This window comes from Equus quagga, unplaced genomic scaffold, assembly GCF_021613505.1.
Source record: "Equus quagga isolate Etosha38 unplaced genomic scaffold, UCLA_HA_Equagga_1.0 146_RagTag, whole genome shotgun sequence".
Taxonomy (NCBI): Eukaryota; Metazoa; Chordata; class Mammalia; order Perissodactyla; family Equidae; genus Equus; species Equus quagga.
The window spans coordinates 9,996,248-10,014,491 of NW_025796728.1; the positions used below are offsets into that span (position 1 = coordinate 9,996,248).

General features: G+C 32.1%; 1 protein-coding gene across 3 annotated transcripts in view; it reads left to right on the plus strand.

Moving 5' to 3' along the window:
- The window catches only part of LOC124232942 (sister chromatid cohesion protein PDS5 homolog A), a 163,440-nt gene that overhangs the window by 67,473 nt on the left and 77,723 nt on the right, over positions 1-18,244 (plus strand). For all 3 annotated transcript variants that reach the window (XM_046649887.1, XM_046649889.1, XM_046649888.1), the window contains exons 8-16: positions 1,625-1,765; positions 6,221-6,336; positions 8,817-8,911; positions 9,834-9,979; positions 11,324-11,475; positions 12,864-12,977; positions 15,128-15,209; positions 16,490-16,538; positions 16,775-16,914. In XM_046649887.1, the coding sequence (XP_046505843.1) occupies positions 1,625-1,765; positions 6,221-6,336; positions 8,817-8,911; positions 9,834-9,979; positions 11,324-11,475; positions 12,864-12,977; positions 15,128-15,209; positions 16,490-16,538; positions 16,775-16,914 (1,035 nt within the window). The remainder of the gene's footprint in view (positions 1-1,624; positions 1,766-6,220; positions 6,337-8,816; positions 8,912-9,833; positions 9,980-11,323; positions 11,476-12,863; positions 12,978-15,127; positions 15,210-16,489; positions 16,539-16,774; positions 16,915-18,244) is intronic.

The following is an 18,244-nucleotide window of genomic DNA, read 5'->3' on the forward strand; positions in this document are numbered from 1 at the left end:
CACAAGTGATGGAGGATGTTGTTTTATGAAAACTTATCTCCAACTTCCACCCCCTCTTCTATTGCCTTTTTGTGTTTATCTTTATATCTTCTGGATATGCTGATCTCTCACTTTCTCACTTCATCTTTGTCTCTGTGTCTATCTACGTATTTTCTCTTCATGTCTCTAGGTTATTCTTCTGAACCTTTTTGTTTCTCTTAAATAGTTGTTTTTATTGAATAAAGTTCTTTTTTTTTTTTTACTAAAAAATCAATAATTTGGAACAAAAAAAGAAATATTTATAATTCTGCTATCTTAATGTAGCAGTTAATTCCATTGCGCATTTGCTCACACTCATACCTATTTTTTCACATACTCTATATAAAATTTTGAATTGTCTTCATTTATATATTTCCATATTTTGGCATTATCTTTTTATTTATAATATGAATGGCTATAAGTGTTCCTTTGAATTGACATGTACCCATAATTTACCCACCATTTCTCTCTTGTCTTGCATTTAGATTTCTCAGGGTTTTCCATGAATGTAACATTTATCTATTGTTGAATTATTTTCCTCATATAAAACCCAAGTAAGAGTATATTAATTTAAATGATATGAATTCTTAGTATTATTTATATTACTAAATACTTAAACATGTTAAAAAAAGTGTTTTCTTGAATAGTACAAGAGTATACAGTGAAAAGTATCTCTCCAAACACCAATACTCTATTCTCAATTCTCAGAAATAGCCATCACCAATATATTTTCATATATCCTTGCAGAATTAGTGTTCTATGCTTATTCACGTGTGTGTTTAAATTTTGTTAAAACTGTTTTTCTTATTATTTTCAAGATCTGCATAGTAAATAGGAATATTTTCTAACCCATAATGTGTATTGCTTTTCAATAGAAATTTAAAATTTGATGACACTACCAGAATATATGCTTGCATCAATTACACACAACTCCCTCTTTAGCATTTTTAACTTAATATTTATTTGTAAGTCTGTGTGTGTTGGCAGGGAGTGAAGGTGTCTTTTTATTTATGCTCTTGATAATATGTTCTCTTTGTTTCTTCCTAACATTCTTTTAAATTATCAGTTAGCTTTTGTATCATTACCTTTTCCTTCTCTTTGTCCTCTGAGTCGAAATGTATTTGACTTTCTCTAGGTATTTTTTAAAAACTTACCCTCCACCTTTAAATACTCTTTATTACTAAACTCATGGAAAAACTAGTCAGACTTAAATAAATATCAAAAAGATTGAGACGAAATTTTCTCTGCAATAAGGAAATATCTCTATAAAATTCTGTCTAGTGAATTACACTACCTACCTAAATTATTTTGATTTAATGAAAGTCAGAATTCCTAGAAATGTCACCCTAATTTGAAAGAAAGCTAACAACTCAATTCTTTTTTACCTTTCTCCCTGTAACATTCATAATTTGATGTTTGGAGGTTTATTTCTTCTGTTTTGGTGACTGTCCTATTTAATATTAGTAACTGAAACATCTGTTTCATCTCCTTCCATTGTATATGTAATGCCCAATTATATTGGTTTTTTTTAACATGTGTTTATAAAAACCTATCCAAATTTTTAAATGAAGTGGGTATTTTATTTTTGTTTTAATATCTCCTATAGTTTTTCAATCAAGTCCTGGTGCTGGGAAGATCATCAGTAAGTGATTTATCAGAACATGTATTTGATCTGATTCAGGAACTTTTTGCTATAGATCCTCATTTGTTATTATCTGTCATGCCACAGCTTGAATTCAAACTGAAGGTAAGACTGACCATAATTTTTAAGCCCATTAAGCTTTAAGAGAAAAATATATATGGCATAGTTTTTCTCTAACTTTAAAAGAAAAAAATGTGAGTTCAATTTACCTTATATTTAGTTAAGGTATACAGCTTTGAATCATTTGAATAAAACAGTATCTCTCATCTGGGTGATAGGAAAATGTACCTTGTAAAATTACAGCTTACCTAGTTGTTAAATATCAGATATATACAGTGACACGAATAATAAAGATGAAAAATGGTATTGTCCTAGAAATTTATAATGCATGTTGTTATTAAATGGTGTTTATTAGTAGTTAGGTATGTTTTAGAACATCAAAAGATTTCAAACTGAGTGCTCAAAGGGTCTTGACTACAACTTTATGACCCTTTCATAGTATAGATCAAGAACAAAAGTTCTACTGTATGACTTGAGAACGTATCTATGTTTTTTTATAACCAACTAAGCAAGCAATTCGTAAGTCCTCAAAAAATATGAAAAATTTAGACAGTTGATGCCGTATCCCAGCTGAACTACAGAAGATGACACCTTATATTTACTTAATATTCCAGACTTTTTGAAAGGCTTTTTATATTCAATATCTTATTTGCTCCTTAAAACAATCTATGATATAATTAAGACCAACTTCACAGTTTCACGTTTTGAGACAAAAAAGTCAAGATGAAATATTTTGCGTAGTTACACAATTCAAACAGATTTGGGATTAGAGCTTTGATTTTCAGACTCTTAAAACATGTATACGTAATTAAGAATTGTCCATATTGTCTTTATTACAAGCACTTGTTATTTATAGCATAAAGGACATTGTCCCGGGCTTCTAAGAAACTGTTGTATGGAAAATGTTACATAGAGAATAACATTTTGTTTGTTTTGTTTTTTAAGATTTTAACAACAGCCTAAAGATGTTTCCATACCAAATTATTTCTAGGTATAAGGCATTAAAATATTTTCTCCCAATCTATTTATAAAGTCTAATATGAAAAGTCAAGCCTCTTAATCCTTAAACAATGATAGATGGTGAGAAGGAATTAAGAGCTATGCTTTTAGATTTCCATGTATGGACTTAATGTAAACTGAGGGGAGCTAAGCTATAGTGGTAGTTCATACCCCGTTCTTCTATCGGTTCATTTATGTAAAGCAGAGGTTGCTAACAAACTGAATCTAGCCCAAAAATAGGTTTTCTTTGGTAGATATTATTTTAAAATCTCATACAAAGAGTTTTTTTCTTTTTAGTTTCTAACATTGAATGAATGAATTTAAAAATCAGATTTTGTTTATAAGTTCAGATGTATGTGTTTTCTTTTTTTAAAAAAATCAGATGATTTGGCAACATTGAGCCCTTATTTCTAGATGACAACAGAATGGCTAGAATTGAGTAGTAGCACCTTTTTAAATGAGTTATGAGTTTTTCAGTTTACCGCAGTTCCCAGTTACTCCTTTATCTTTTTTTTTTTCTTTTTGGTTTTTTATTCTTTTTTTTATTGCAGTAACAGTGGTTTATAACATTATATAAATTTCAAGTGTACATTGTTATATATTTCAATTTCTGTGTAGATTACAACATGTTCACCACCCAAAGACTAATTACAGTCCATCACCAAACACATGCCTAATCATCCCTTTTACCCTCCCCCCCACACACACTCCTTTATCTTACACCTTCTCTTCTTCATTGATACAATTTGCTTTATAGGCATACTTTAAAGGTACATCAGCAAGAATGTTTTCCTTAGATTCTTTTTTTAAAAAAATTAACTCTCTAATCAGTTACTGTTATTTTTGACTATGTAGTCTCTGTAAGTACAATATATGTAATACAAGGCCATTGATTTTTATGTTTTTCTGTGTTCTTAGATAAATTAATACCTTTTTTTAACTTCATACTGAACTGATACTGTGTCTAAATAATAGTGATAATGGAATATTTTATTGTCTTAAAACAGGTGCCGTTGCCTGGGTTTATATTTTCTTCTGACTGCAACCCTAGCCTGTACCAGTATTAGTTTTCTCATCACAAATGAAGAAACTGAGATTTAAAGTAGTTTAGATACTAACTGTATATAATTAGGATGCCTCTTTTTGAGTCACCAGTATGTGTTAAGTGGATAGCCTAGAAAGTTTTTATGGCTGTGGTGATTTTCTGTAGTTATAGCTATAAGTCGTATAGCTACAGCTTTTCATAGTTCAGAGTCCTAGGTTACAGTCTTCTTGAGGGCAGTAAAAATGTGTGAGAAAATGCTTCAACATAACCATTTGTTTGATTTTACTCTGTACTGGGCCACTGCATACAATGGTATATACTATCTACCGCATAGGTCCACGGAGAGTATTCTCTCATTTTTAAGGGATACCCTGGAGTTGTGCTTCTCACCAGCCTTGATTATAGTTATCAGGAAATTTGCTACCTTTTACATTTAAGACTTCCTTCATGGAATGCAGAGAGAGAGACTGGCATTTACATTTATTCCCCAAATTTAAAAACATTTTAAAATAGTCATAATTGCTGTAATTTGGTTGGAATGAAAATTTTCACAGAGAATTGTTCTGAATCAATTACTTTGTAATTAGAAACAATAATAGAGTTAGTGACCTCTTTTAGCTAGGATTGAAGAGAAATAAAAACCTGCTGGCCATTTGAAATTTCTTTTAGAAAGTCACTGGTTGGGGACAACCCCATGGCCATGTGGTTAATTTCGCATGCTCCACTTCTGCAGCCCAGGCTTCACTGGTTTGGATCCCGGGTGTGGACCTGCATATGGCTCATCAAGCCATGCTGTGGCAGCATCCCACAGAGAAGAACTAGAATGACTTACAGCTAGGGTATACAACTGTGTACTGGGGCTCTGGGGAGAAAAGAAAAAAAGGAAGATTGGCAACAGATGTTAGCTCAGGGCCAGTCTTCCTCAAAAAAAAACCCAAAAGTCATTGGTAAATTGTTAATGCAGAATTTCTAAATTTTGCCTACTTTTAAAATTATCAATATATATATATATATAGGTATTCCAGCAATGTATTATATAGTATCCTAATGAGATAATTTTCACTTTGGGATAGATTAATAATACAGCTATACTTGAGAGACACCAATGATTTTGCACCAAAAACAAAATTGCCATCACTATAATCATATACCAACCTCACTCAAAGAATATATTTTAAATTTTAAAAAGGCAAGGGGCACGTTTTCACTTAGTCTTATTTAAGTAGTTAAATATATAGAGGTGAAATGTCACGTTATTTGAAATAATTGCTAAGCTACTAAAGTAGTCACCCAAAAATAGAACAAAATTTCCACTTTTTCTAGTGTTTGATATTTAAGGGATAGATTTATTTTTCTTTAAAAAAAATATATGTTGGCTAGTCAATTGGACTTATTAAAAGGCAGCTCTAGTCTGCATGTTGTCACGTTGCTCAAGAAAAACTTTGTCAAAGAAAATCATTTTTGTAATTGTGTTAAAGCCTGATACCGTTTTCATTTTTTACATCTGTTTGATGTGTGTGCCTGTTTTACCCAGAAAACCCCCTATTCCTGAGATTTAAGACATCCATAAGGAAAAGACTATATCTCATGTTCTTTTCTTTTTAACTTACTGTCTCTTCTCATGAATATTTGTTTATTGAATTTCTGGTATTGCTTTAGACACACCTTGTATTTGAACATTTCAAAAAAATAGCAATTATTTTTAGTTATTGCCTTTATTTTGCTAGTGAATATGTGATTTTTAGGAAGTTTCGCAACTTTTTAGTCTTTTTTAGGGTTTCAGAATAATTTATATTAAGATGTAACATCACTAGTGAAACTGAAACAATTTTCATAGCATATATTGATACAAGATAAGAAAGTAGGAGGCCCTTATCAAAAAATAACTTTAAAGTTTCCTTTTTTGTAGTATTCAGTTCGCCTGATCTTTTAGATATTCTTGCTCTTTTATTAAGATTAGTTTTCCTGAATCATGACATTCTTCAGTATCATGTTCTTCAGTCAGTAGGGGATCCTTGATTAAAACTTCACATATCAAAACCTTATTTGATAAGGGTTTATATTGGAGCTCCAGGAAAGATTTCTTATAAAGAAAGCTTACTAGGACGGAAATTATTGGCAGCTTCGCTCTTTATAGAATTTTTTTCTAGGACTCTTAGGGAATGTTTGAATTGATTGATTATCTTCAGATTTCTACAACGTCTGTGGAGATTGCAAACAAGCAGCAAAGTAGGCATAAATTAGCCTACTAATTTGTGGATGAAATAAGAGCAAAGAACCAGATGATCTAACGTAGAATCAAATCACTTTCTGCATGTAAATGAGAGCATATGATATTTTAAAGTTCTCATTATAAGCCGAAATATGAAGTTGTACCTTCTTGGAAAAGTTTCATGTTATTTTCTGTAATCTGATGAAAAAGCCTCCAGCTTCATTTATTTTCTCTTTTCCCTTAGAGCAATGATGGAGAAGAGCGACTAGCTGTTGTTCGACTTTTAGCTAAATTGTTTGGTTCTAAAGATTCCGATTTGGCAACACAGAATCGTCCTCTTTGGCAGTGTTTTCTCGGACGGTAAGAGAACACACAATTTTATGGATTCCAACTTTTGTATTTTGGAGGCCAGCAGTTATGGTCCACTTGATTAAAACCATATATATCAAAACTTTAATTGAAATGTGTTTGGTTTTTTAGTATCCATGTTGCTATCTTTCTTGGAGATTAAGTTGTAGACAAATTTTTTATGAAGAAAGCTTATTACCTACCCACATAAGAGTTCTTAATCTTTTTTGTGCTAAAATAATGTCATTAGAATAGATAGGCAACATCTGAGAATGTTCAAACTCTTAAGATTTTTAAATAAATTATGAGACTGAAGACATAACAGTCCAGTCCATGCTATTTTTCAGTCCAGCAATTTATTCATTTAGTAGTGCTTATCTTTTTGGTTTGTAGCTTATCTAATTACATGATGGGTGTTTTGAACTATTTTGGTATTATTGTATGATTTTGAAATTGAAAATATCATTGTTCTTCACTCAAATAGTGTTTAATAATATTCCTTCTCAAGAACTTAGAATTATTACACTCTATTCAACTTGGTGGTAAGGTTGAAAAATCTGTGAAATTTATTAAATTCCCCCTTGCGTACCATGACATGTTTCTTTGCTTTAAACATTGGAAAGTTGGTTTTCACCCTGTATTAGTATTCTGGAGACTGTTTGAGATTCAGCATTGTTTAATTCAACTGGTTTAGAAGATGGGCTCAGAAATTTTCTTAAAGTGAATTCACCTTATAATCCTTATAATAATCCTAGATTAAATATTAAAATATAACAAATCTGAGAAATATCTGACGCTGACATGATTTCTTAAGTTACTTGCTCAGAACAGGCCATTTTGAAGGTCTTACTAGGAATAAGTGTTGACGGTTTGAATGATTAAACTTGAATTTATAAGAATTTAGAATAGAGCTGGCCCTGTGGCCTAGTGGTTAAGTTCAGTGCACTCTGTTTCAGTGGCCTGGGTTCGGTTCCCAGGCATGGACCTATACTACTCATAGGCAGCCATGCTGTGGCAGTGACCCACATACAAAGTAGTGGAAGACTGGCACAGATTTTAACTCAGGACAGATCTTCCTCAGAAAGGGAAAAAAAAGAATTTAGAATAGAGGGAAGGAAGCAACTGTACTTGTCAATATACACAGGAGTGATTCTGTCCTTGTGATTGACATCAGTATTGATAGCAAAACATATAAGCAAAAATACAAGAATTCATATTTCACCTGGATTACTGTAAAAAAGTAAATCAATCATAAAAGGCTACTTACATTCATAATTTTGCATTCAGTGCTATCTCTAATAATGGGGCTCTGATTCATAGAAGCAAAGTATTATTATCAGTCTGTTTTACTGTATTATTTTTCTTAGTTATTTAGCAATTAGTGTTTTGGTATTTTGTAATTTACTTGACCATAAGAGATAATATTTTCGTTTTTCTCTGGCAGTGGAAATTATCAATCCTAAGTGCAAGGTTTTATTAAACTATGATGATTCTCTCTGGATAAGGAAGTAGGAAGCATGGACATTAAGGCAGTTATTAAATAACTTTAGTTTAATTGATTGTTTTATGAGATCACTTCAGAAATAAGAATATTTCCTGCTATTTAAAATCACATTATTTATAATTAATAAGTGTTGCTTAAATTGTCCAATGATAAATTTTAAATTTGAGAGTTGCTCAGCTTTTCCTTATATGCAGTTTTCAGTTTACATGTGGTACTTTGTATTTATTGAACTCTTACACTATACCAGACCTTTAAAAGAACATTTTAATACAGGTTGATCCTGGGTATATGAAACTTTTGTTGTGAGGCATTATGAGGTGCATTTCATGTACTCATTTTTAAACTTCTCGATCTACCTCTTGTATATGATTTGTTTTCTACCTCACATCCTCCCAGGTATTTTCTTCCTGTAAACTTTTTTCAAGTAGATTTTGTGCATTTTTGAGTATTTATTTTTTGTTTTGTAGCATAGTTTTAAGATCTCAAATTTTTGTCTTTACAAAGTAGGTAGTTTGGGTTGGAAGATGTGTTTATACTGGTGTTTGCTTTAGCATGGTAAACAAATTCTGTTTTCAAAAATGTTTTTGTGGGCAGGCCCGGTGGCCGAGTGGTTAAGTTCGCACACTCCGCTTTGGCGGCCCAGGGTTTTCACTGGTTCAGATCCTGGGCGCAGACATGGCATCCCTCATCAGGCCGCTTTGAGGCAGCATCCCACATGCCACAACTAGAAGGTCCCACAACTAAAATATACAACTAAGTACTGGGGTGGTTTGGGGAGAAAAAGCAGAAAGAAAAAAAAAAAAAGGAAGATTGGCAACAGTTGTTAGGTGCCAGTCTTTAAAAAAAAAAAAAAAAAATTGTCATCATAATAACGCATTTTCTAATCAATAACTGTTGTTTATAGGCATTTAAATAATATTAGATATGACTTATTAGAAAATAATTATTTTGCCTTACAACTAATATTTAGCAATTTGTTTCTGTGTAGATTTAATGACATTCACGTTCCTGTGAGATTAGAAAGTGTGAAATTTGCCAGTCACTGTTTAATGAACCACCCAGATTTAGCAAAGGACCTCACAGGTAAGCTAGCTGGTTTATTACAAATATGAGAGTAATCACACAAATCTATTTTAGATGTGATCTTTGACCTTAACTTCAGTTTCTGGATAGGTTTTAACTCTGGCACTATTTCAAGTCTATGTCAGTCTGGGGCTAGTAAATGATTTCATGTTTATACAATAAAATTACATTTGAAATCTTCATATTGTAATCCTTTGAAATTTTTTGAAAATCATAGCAAGTAAACTCTTCTGTATGACATTGGGTTTGGGCACAAATCATTATACCTATGTGATAATTAAATAAAGTAATATATCTTATAATAGGCAAGAAAGTGATTATCTTCTGGACTAAACGAGAATTTCTCATTCTCCACTTGAACATAGAGCGTTTGAACCTACTTATTTGGTAGTAGCAAATAAATGGCTTCTATCATAATGCTGTCTACCAGAGAAGAGGAAATAACATTTTTTGTTTTGATTTTGTTTGTATTGTAATTATTTAGGAATTTTTTTAGACGTCATACAGTGTCATTAAGTATTTTATATTATGTAATGTTCAGACCTATCAGTGAACTTGCTTATAAGCCTTTTTACTATTTTTACTATAAGCATTTTTACTGTTTTTCTTTTAATTTGTATTGTAACTTAAATTCTAAAGTATATAAGTCAGATATTGTGATTTGGCTTTTCCAGAATAGTTGATGTAAAACACCTTATTTATTAAGATGTGACTATGCAGTAATAAATAGTGTGGTTTAGTTTATTTTGTGATTATATAGTAGGGTATTGTCACCTCAAAAATAAAATGATTTTAATTTGTGCCACATTTTACAAACTGTTTCAATATGGACAAAAGCTTAAAGCATTTGTCTTTTCTGTCACTCTGAACATGACAAATATTATAGCTAACATTTAGCTTAAGTTTTTTTCTCTTATTACAGAATATTTGAAAGTTAGATCACATGATCCAGAAGAAGCCATTCGTCATGATGTCATTGTTACTATAATAACAGCTGCCAAAAGAGACCTTGCCTTAGTAAATGATCAGCTGCTTGGCTTTGTAAGGGAAAGAACACTGGATAAACGGGTAAAATCTGAGGAATTTTATTCTTTTGTTATTTACTGTGTCTAAATTGTTTGCTAAATACAATAGAAATTATTTTCTATTATATTTAGAGCTTTTCCGTGTGAAAGTCAACATTAATACAATACCAAATAAAGAGGTAATAATTTGTATGTTTCCTACATATCTTTTAATTATCTTTACAAATGAATACATTGGATTCTGTAACTTTTCAGATCTTAGGCAAGGGTTTGTCTTCTAGCTTACCTTTATAAAAAGAATAGCTAAATAAAACAAACTTTTATTTGATCTTTTCACTTACATGATGAGTTTCAAAAGAGTAGTGATTGATTACATATTTATTTCTTATAGTTAGCATTTTCGAAAGTGACAGTCTTATACAGTTAAAAATGTGGGTTGGTAAGGAAAAGTAGTACTAAGAACAGCAATACAGTTACTAAAGAATAGTGTCAGCCATAAGCTGGAGACAGACATGCAAGGCAGGCTGATTAGACATGCTACTTACCAACATCTTTTGCAGAGGTTGCCTTTGCAGTGTGCTATTTTATTTGAGGCATAGTTGAAAACCTGGTGTCTTCTTAAAACCAATGTAGTTTAGCCATAATTTTGGAGTAGAAAAGTGATATGTCTTGGTTATGAAACATTGACGTATTTAAGTTCTTTTAAAATAGTCATAGGAGGCAGATATGTACAGTAGACACTATTTAACTTGTTCAACTGTGTCAGTAATTCTAACTTTGAAGACTTTTTTCCCCTTTAAATAAAATGACACTTTCCTAGTGGTTAGTTGGTAACTTCCCTCCCACATACACACCTAATTTAAGGTAATTGCCATTTTTGTTATTTCTGCCTTTTAGAAACATTTCACTCCTCCTTCTGTCAGTGTTTGTATATAGTTTCAGAAAGAGTTGAATAAGTGAATCTTCCTGAACAACATGATATGGTCATAATAGCACCTACTGCACATGTTAATAAGACCTGGATTTTGGTGTAATAAATTAGATGACCTTGGCTATAACCTTTCTGAAATATTCCTCCTCTGTAAAATGTGGGGACAGGACTTATTAATTTTAGATTTCTTAGATTGCTTGCATTCTTTATTTCATGTAAGAAATGTCAAATGGCATCTGTTACCTGTTGTATGGGAACAGAATTTCATTACATCCACTAAATGGCCTAAAAATGAGAAAATTATACAAAAAATTTGTAGGGAAGTATTAACTTAAATAGACCAATTATATTACAAATAAGTCTGATTGTACAACCTACTGAAGAAATGGCAGTTTTCCCAGATTAGTCTACTGAAATTTGGTGTCTGGCTCATGCAATAAACTTTATACTTTCTAGTGGCGAGTAAGAAAAGAAGCTATGATGGGTCTGGCTCAGCTTTATAAGAAATACTGTCTTCATGGTGAAGCAGGAAAGGAAGCTGCAGAGAAAGTCAGTTGGATAAAGGACAAACTTTTGCATATTTATTATCAGAATAGCATCGATGACAAGTGAGTCTAATATGTTTGTAGAATGGTTGAATATAAAAGTGCTTTTAATTTTTTAAAAATATAACAATTTTTAACAATTTCTAATTTTAGAAATCACTTTCTGTGTATTTATGCATACTATGTTTAAATAAGACTCTAGCCAAGATTGTAAGGAAGCATAATAATAGTGAAATAGGTATGGGCTTTGGAGTCAGACTAGAGACAGTCTGGATGTTCATTCCACCTCTTAGATGTATGTTGTTGCACAACTGACTTAATTTCTGTGCACCTCGGTTTTATGTAAAATGGGGTAATAATAAAACCAACCTTACAGGATTGTCATGTGGATTAAATAAAGTAATGAATGTTAAGCCGCCTAGCCCAGTGCCTGGCAATATAGCACTATTCACTATCTGCTAGTTACTGTTTTTCCTTTTTGCAACACTCTAAATACCAATAGAGGTATTACTGTGTTGTTGTTGTTATTGTTTTTATTGGGGTATAATTGACTAATTGAGATATAATTGACTGATTATATTAGTTTCATATATACAACATAATGATTCTATATTTGCATATATTGTGAAATGATTACCACAGTAAGTCTAGTTAACATGTGTTCCCCTACATAGCTACAAAATTTTTTTCTTGTGATGGACTTATGTTGTTTTTATTTTCTGATTGTTACTTATAATTGTATATTGGACTGTAGTCATGATTTTGGTTTTTGAAAAATACTTTGGAATGTTTTATTGAATTAGACTGACTTCTCTGGCATCACTGGATATGTATTTCATTGACAAATGAAGAGCTCTTCTGTTTTCTTATTCCAGTGATATTGAATAATAAATATAAACTTAGCAAGAAGGATATTCCACTACTGGTAAGGAATTTAGACTATGGTAAGAAGAGAGATCAAATGTGCACAGGAAAAGCTAAATTTTCACAAAGTAATATGAAGGACGATCCTTCTGATTTTACCAAGTGATCACATGGGAAAGGAGCCAAACTGAAATCAGAAGAAATTAATGGGTTTTTTTGAGAATTAACTCTTCTTGAGATCATAGCTTTATATGTAATGTTAAGTAATTTATTGTAGCTCCACAGTGATGATGAAGAATAGGTGGAACAGCGTAGCACCCTGTGTTTAGGAATAACTTATAACCCTTTTAGAACAAATGTTTCATACTGACAGGTTAAAAAGTAAAGCCGCAAATGGCAGCTCTAGCTTTAAATTTAGAAATAACTATACTTCCAAGGAAAGGAACTGACCACATAGTCATCTTTTCCATTGTATTTGCACACATAGGTTATCACCGTTGATATGGTATCTTTGCATGAGGTGGTTAAAATATAAAATGGCTAAAATATAATAATTGTGTTATTTGGGGTTTTTGTTTGTTTCACAGACTGTTGGTAGAGAAAATCTTTGCTCAGTATCTTGTTCCCCACAACCTGGAAACAGAAGAGAGAATGAAATGCTTATATTATTTATATGCTAGTTTGGATCCAAATGCTGTCAAGTAAGTTACTTTTTAAATGATTGGAGTATTTCCTGAAGATTTCATAAAATTACTTCATCTCATCTAATTGTTCTTGATGGGGTTGTTGCTTTTTCTAGTTGAATCGAGAACCTCGGATAAATATAGAGAAACATTTTATGATATAAATTCAGATAGGTTAAAAGAAAAATATTCCTATATGCATAGGCATATTTGTCAGATGAGTCAGGAATATGGTTTCAGGGATTCAGACGAGTCCCTGTGTCAAAAGTATCTTTTGTCTACCTGTTAACTGGGATCTAAATTACACTATTGGAGTTTTACCATACTAAGCACTGATTCTTTCTCAGGGGAGCAAATTCAAATCACCTCTATATAAAATGACCATATGATTGATTTTCCAAATTGGAATATTTTGAGACTGAAAGGCATTATTAATTTTGTTTGGGCCCAGCCCCAGTAGCCTAGTAGTTAAGTTCAGCACACGCTGTTTTGGCAGCTTGGGTTCAGTTCCTTGGCACGGACCTACACCACTTGTCTGTCAGGTGCCATGCTGTAGTGGTGGCTCACATACAGAAAGAGGAAGATTGGCAGCAGATATTAGCTCAAGTTGATTCTTCCTTAGCAAAAAAATTATAATTTTGTTCGGACAACTGATGTAAACTTTAAATCTCCCAGGACACTAGGATATGTCGTCATTCCACTTTAATAAAGCTTTTAAAAAAGTAACTTACTCCTGTCATTTAGAATTCTGATTGTTCTGAATAAGAACCTCAGTTCTTTTATATATGTATATAACCTTTAATTTTCATATAATTTCAAACTTAGAGAAAAGTTATAGGAATAGTGCAAAGCATTGTGATATCCCCTTTATCCAGATTCATCATTTTTGACCATTTGCTTTATCATCTGCCACTTGCACGAAGTTTTTCTTTATGTCTATGTGCGTATTTTCTTCTGAACCATTTGAGAGTAATTTGCAGACATTGGATTTCTTTACCCCTAAATACTTCAGTGTATATTCCCAAGAACAAGGATATTCTCTTACACAACCAGAGTACACTTTCAAAATCAAAAGATTTAACATTGATACGATATTATTGTTTAATTCAGTGTGTATTCACATTTCCTCAATTGTCCAAATAATGTCCTTTATGGATTTTTTTTCCCCCTTTCTAGGATTTCACTTTGCATATTTACTTGTCATGACTCTGGTCTCTTTTATTTGGAACTATTCCTCTATCTGTCTTTGTCTTTTATGGCTTTGATGTTTTTTGGAAGAATATTGCATTGGCCAGTTATTTTGTAGAATATTCAATTTGGGTTTGTCCAGTGTTTCCTCATAATTAGATTGAAGTTATGCATTTTCGACATAAATTCCAGAGGTAACACTGTATCCTTGGTGCATTAGGAGGCAGTATCCATCATTTTAAAAAAGATTTGCAGGTGGTTCCTGATGCTCACTCTAGGTAGTAAACCCCTACCCTAAGGTTTTGGTCTCTATTTATATTTCAAAATATTTGGCAAAGAATACTCAGAGATAGACTAATTTCTCAGAGGTCCTCTGGTCACCTAGAATTATAGAATGAGTTTGTGAGAGAAGAAAATCTGCTTTCATAAAGAGAAAAGAGTCTAGAATAAACACACTCAATTTAAATTTGGTGTCTTTAATCTACATGATTTCTAAGAAATTCATTTTTTTAAATGGTCTACAGCCCTTCGTGTGTTCCCCCTTACTTAGCCTGATCCTTTTCTATAGTATGTTGCAGCTTCCTGATGCTCACCTACTTGCACTCTATGCTCCAAGCCTATAATGTTTTTTCAGTTTCCTGTATGTGCCATGCACTTTGATGACATTTTATCTTTCTGTGTACCAGAAGAACATTTCAGCTACTTTTGCTTAGAATGTCTTTCAGTCCCTTCATTTACCTGGCAAGGTCCTGTTCATCCTTCTAAACTTCTCAAATATTTTCTCTTATAAGTAGCCTTATATTTACCATTTTTAACTACCTGTCTTAATTCTAATAAATAAATTTTCTGGTGCTTAAAATTTTAGGTAGATGTAGAAGAATGGTGTATCTACACAATGCAACAATAATAGTAGTAAAGTTGAATAATTACCAGTATTGTTATATTATGTATTTTCTTCCTATTTATAACTTTATTTACAGAGCTCTCAATGAAATGTGGAAGTGTCAGAACATGCTTAGAAGTCATGTACGAGAATTACTGGATTTGCATAAGCAGCCTACAGTAAGTTCATGATTTGTTTAAATTCATAGTTTTTTAGTCATTGTTCAGTTTTGTTTAGTTACGTATAATAAAGCAAGCAAAAAGTATCTCATGTTTTATTTTCCAAATGTCAGTTAAACATAATTTATGTAGTTATCCAAGCTGAATTTCCATTTCAAATAAATGTAACAAAATCTTAGTTTCCAGCGCAAGCAAAGAAATGGTGTTTTCTAATTTATCAAGTATTTAGACACGAAAAATTTGTGCATCGTTTATCAGTTTTCAAATAAGTAGAATTAAACCTGAAGATAAAATTATATTAGAATTCATAATTTTTTTCATTCTGATTTTTCATCCTTCAGTGTAGAGTCAGTATCAAATTAGGTATCAATCCTATAAATATATCCAAGTCTAATTAACAAAGAAATTCTGCCCAACGTTTTCTGGAAGGTGGAGGGGAAAGAAACTTCAATAATCTCTTAATATATTTGTAAATGTATTTGGTAGAATAGGTGTTCTTAACCAGAGAACCATAGACAGAGAGCCCTCAAGGACCCATGGACACTAAAACAAGGGTTGGCAGACTTTTTTGTAAATGGCCAGATAGTAAAAATTTAGACTTTGCCAGCCGCATGGTCTTTGGTGAACTGTTCAACTCTGCCTCTGAAGTGCAAAAGTAGTTGTAGACAATATGTAAATGAATGGAAGTGACTGTGTTCCACCAAAACTTGAGCAAAAACAAATGGCCCATGGGACCATAGTTTACCAATTTCTGATCCAAATTACTCAGGTTTCATACAAATCTAATAATAAAGTAATATTTTATTGTGATGGATGAAAGGGAAGTGCTCTTTAGAGGGGAGGTGAGAGTCTGAGGTTAAGTAATAGATCACAAAATAGCTAATAGAACTTTCATTCAGCAAGACAGTTTTTCTACTTTTCACATTTTTAGTTAATTTTCTTTGGTGTGTGGTTTCACAATGATTTTGATAGGATAATTGTTTCAATTGTCTTATGTTGAATCTACTGGCAAGATAATTTCACTATGAAAGTTATGTACTTTTCTTTAATTTTTAAATACCTTCCTGCTGACATCTCCTTTCCTTCTGTTGGTCCTAACTTAATAGTTGTTGCTACTCGCCAATTCCTTGTTATCACCTTAGGGTAAGCCATTTTCTAGTGGATAGATTATGATGAATTTCTTTTTTTTTACCTTAAAAAAGCTACTATACTGAGTAAAGATTTTCTTACAGAAATTTGTTAGCACATGTGACTTCTTTTGTTTTTGTTTTAAATTTCAGTCAGAGGCTAACTGTTCTGCTATGTTTGGAAAACTGATGACCATAGCAAGTGAGTATGTTTATTCACTTCGTAGATATATAATAAACAGCAAAACAGACAAATAATTTACCCAACAGGACTATCAATTTTCTGCTAAGAAAATAATTCTTTTCAAAATAATTTTATTTCTAAGACCCAATTAGGCTGATTGTCTTTTGATGGCTTAGCATTATTTTTAAGACTGCTTGCTTTTAGTTTAGTAGAGTAGTTTTTTTTTTGTAATATTGATTCTGTTTTAATTTCAGAGAATTTGCCTGACCCTGGGAAAGCACAAGATTTTGTGAAGAAATTTAACCAGGTTCTCGGTGATGATGAGAAACTACGGTCTCAGTTGGAGTTATTAATCAGCCCAACCTGTTCATGCAAACAGGCAGATGTTTGTGTGGTCAGTAAATTATACTTTTACATTTGTTCTTCAACTTTGTTTATAGAAATTTATATTTCATTAAATCCTGCTTTGCATAGATTATTTGTGTGAATTTAACAATGTCACGAGCTCTGAATTACCTAGGAGTATGCGTGTCATCAATTTAGTTCTCTTTACTTACCACTCTTCAGCCAAATTTCAGGAAGAACATTAGCAAACTAAGCCAGGGAGATTGGTTCTAGGAATTGGGCAATATAAAATGCTTTGTATTTAGTAGAATTCGTTAAGGAAATAAGAATTTTCTAAATGCTTGTGTGTGCATACGTTTTCTTCTTCCATGTATTAGCATGGAAATAACCCTTGTCAGTAAATCAGCAATAGTTACATTGCCATATATGCGTTTATAGATAAGGTCATTCTGGTTTTTGTGTTCATTCTATTCTTGGACTCTTTATTTTATAGAAAACCAGTATCATTGAAAATATCAGGAAAGAAAACTTCATCCATTCCATTTATTCAGGATTTTATGAGACAGTTGTATGTTTGAATTTCAGCTATACCATTTTACTACCAATGTGACCTTTAGTAAGTTCTTCAATTTTTGAGCTTCATTTTTATCCTCTATAAATATTAACAACCTCATAGAGTTGTTAGAAGATATTATATATATATATATATATAAAATATATTTCTTAATATATGGACCTGCACTACTCTTTAGGATTTAAATAAGTTGTATTTCTGTGGTATTACACATATATGACAAACAGTGTGCTTGGGACCAGGCTTACAGGGATAAATAAGAGGAAGAAAATTAATTTAGATATTTATGTCTAACTTTGCTCTAGAGAGAATTAGAGTGGGATAATTATTTAAATTTGTGATAAGGGATAAGGACTCTAAGAGATGTACTTACAAAATGGTCTGGGAGCGTGGAGTAGGTATTTTTTAATTCAGTCTAGGTATACAGGGTCTCGAAGTGGATCTAAAAAGACCAGTAATTAGAAAGAAATGGCAGGGAACCAATTTAGAGAAGAGAGCAGTGGACTCTTCTGTTGGGCTTAGGGATGTGGATGTGCCATGTCCGCAAACCACAGCCTTTCCACTTCTGAGCTGGGTGGTTTGCTGAGAATGTTTAAAGGTTTCATTTCTTTCTTTGGCACTTAGAATTCTGGTTCCAGAGCATTGTGTCCTGCAGGGCATCTACTAATGTAATTGGATCACAGAATGCAATAGCTTGAAAATAACCTTAGAGATACTTGGTATAACTGCTTCATTTTACAGATAAGGACATTGAATTTTAAGGAGATGAAGTTTCTCATCCAGTGTTTCACGGCTGAGTATAGTG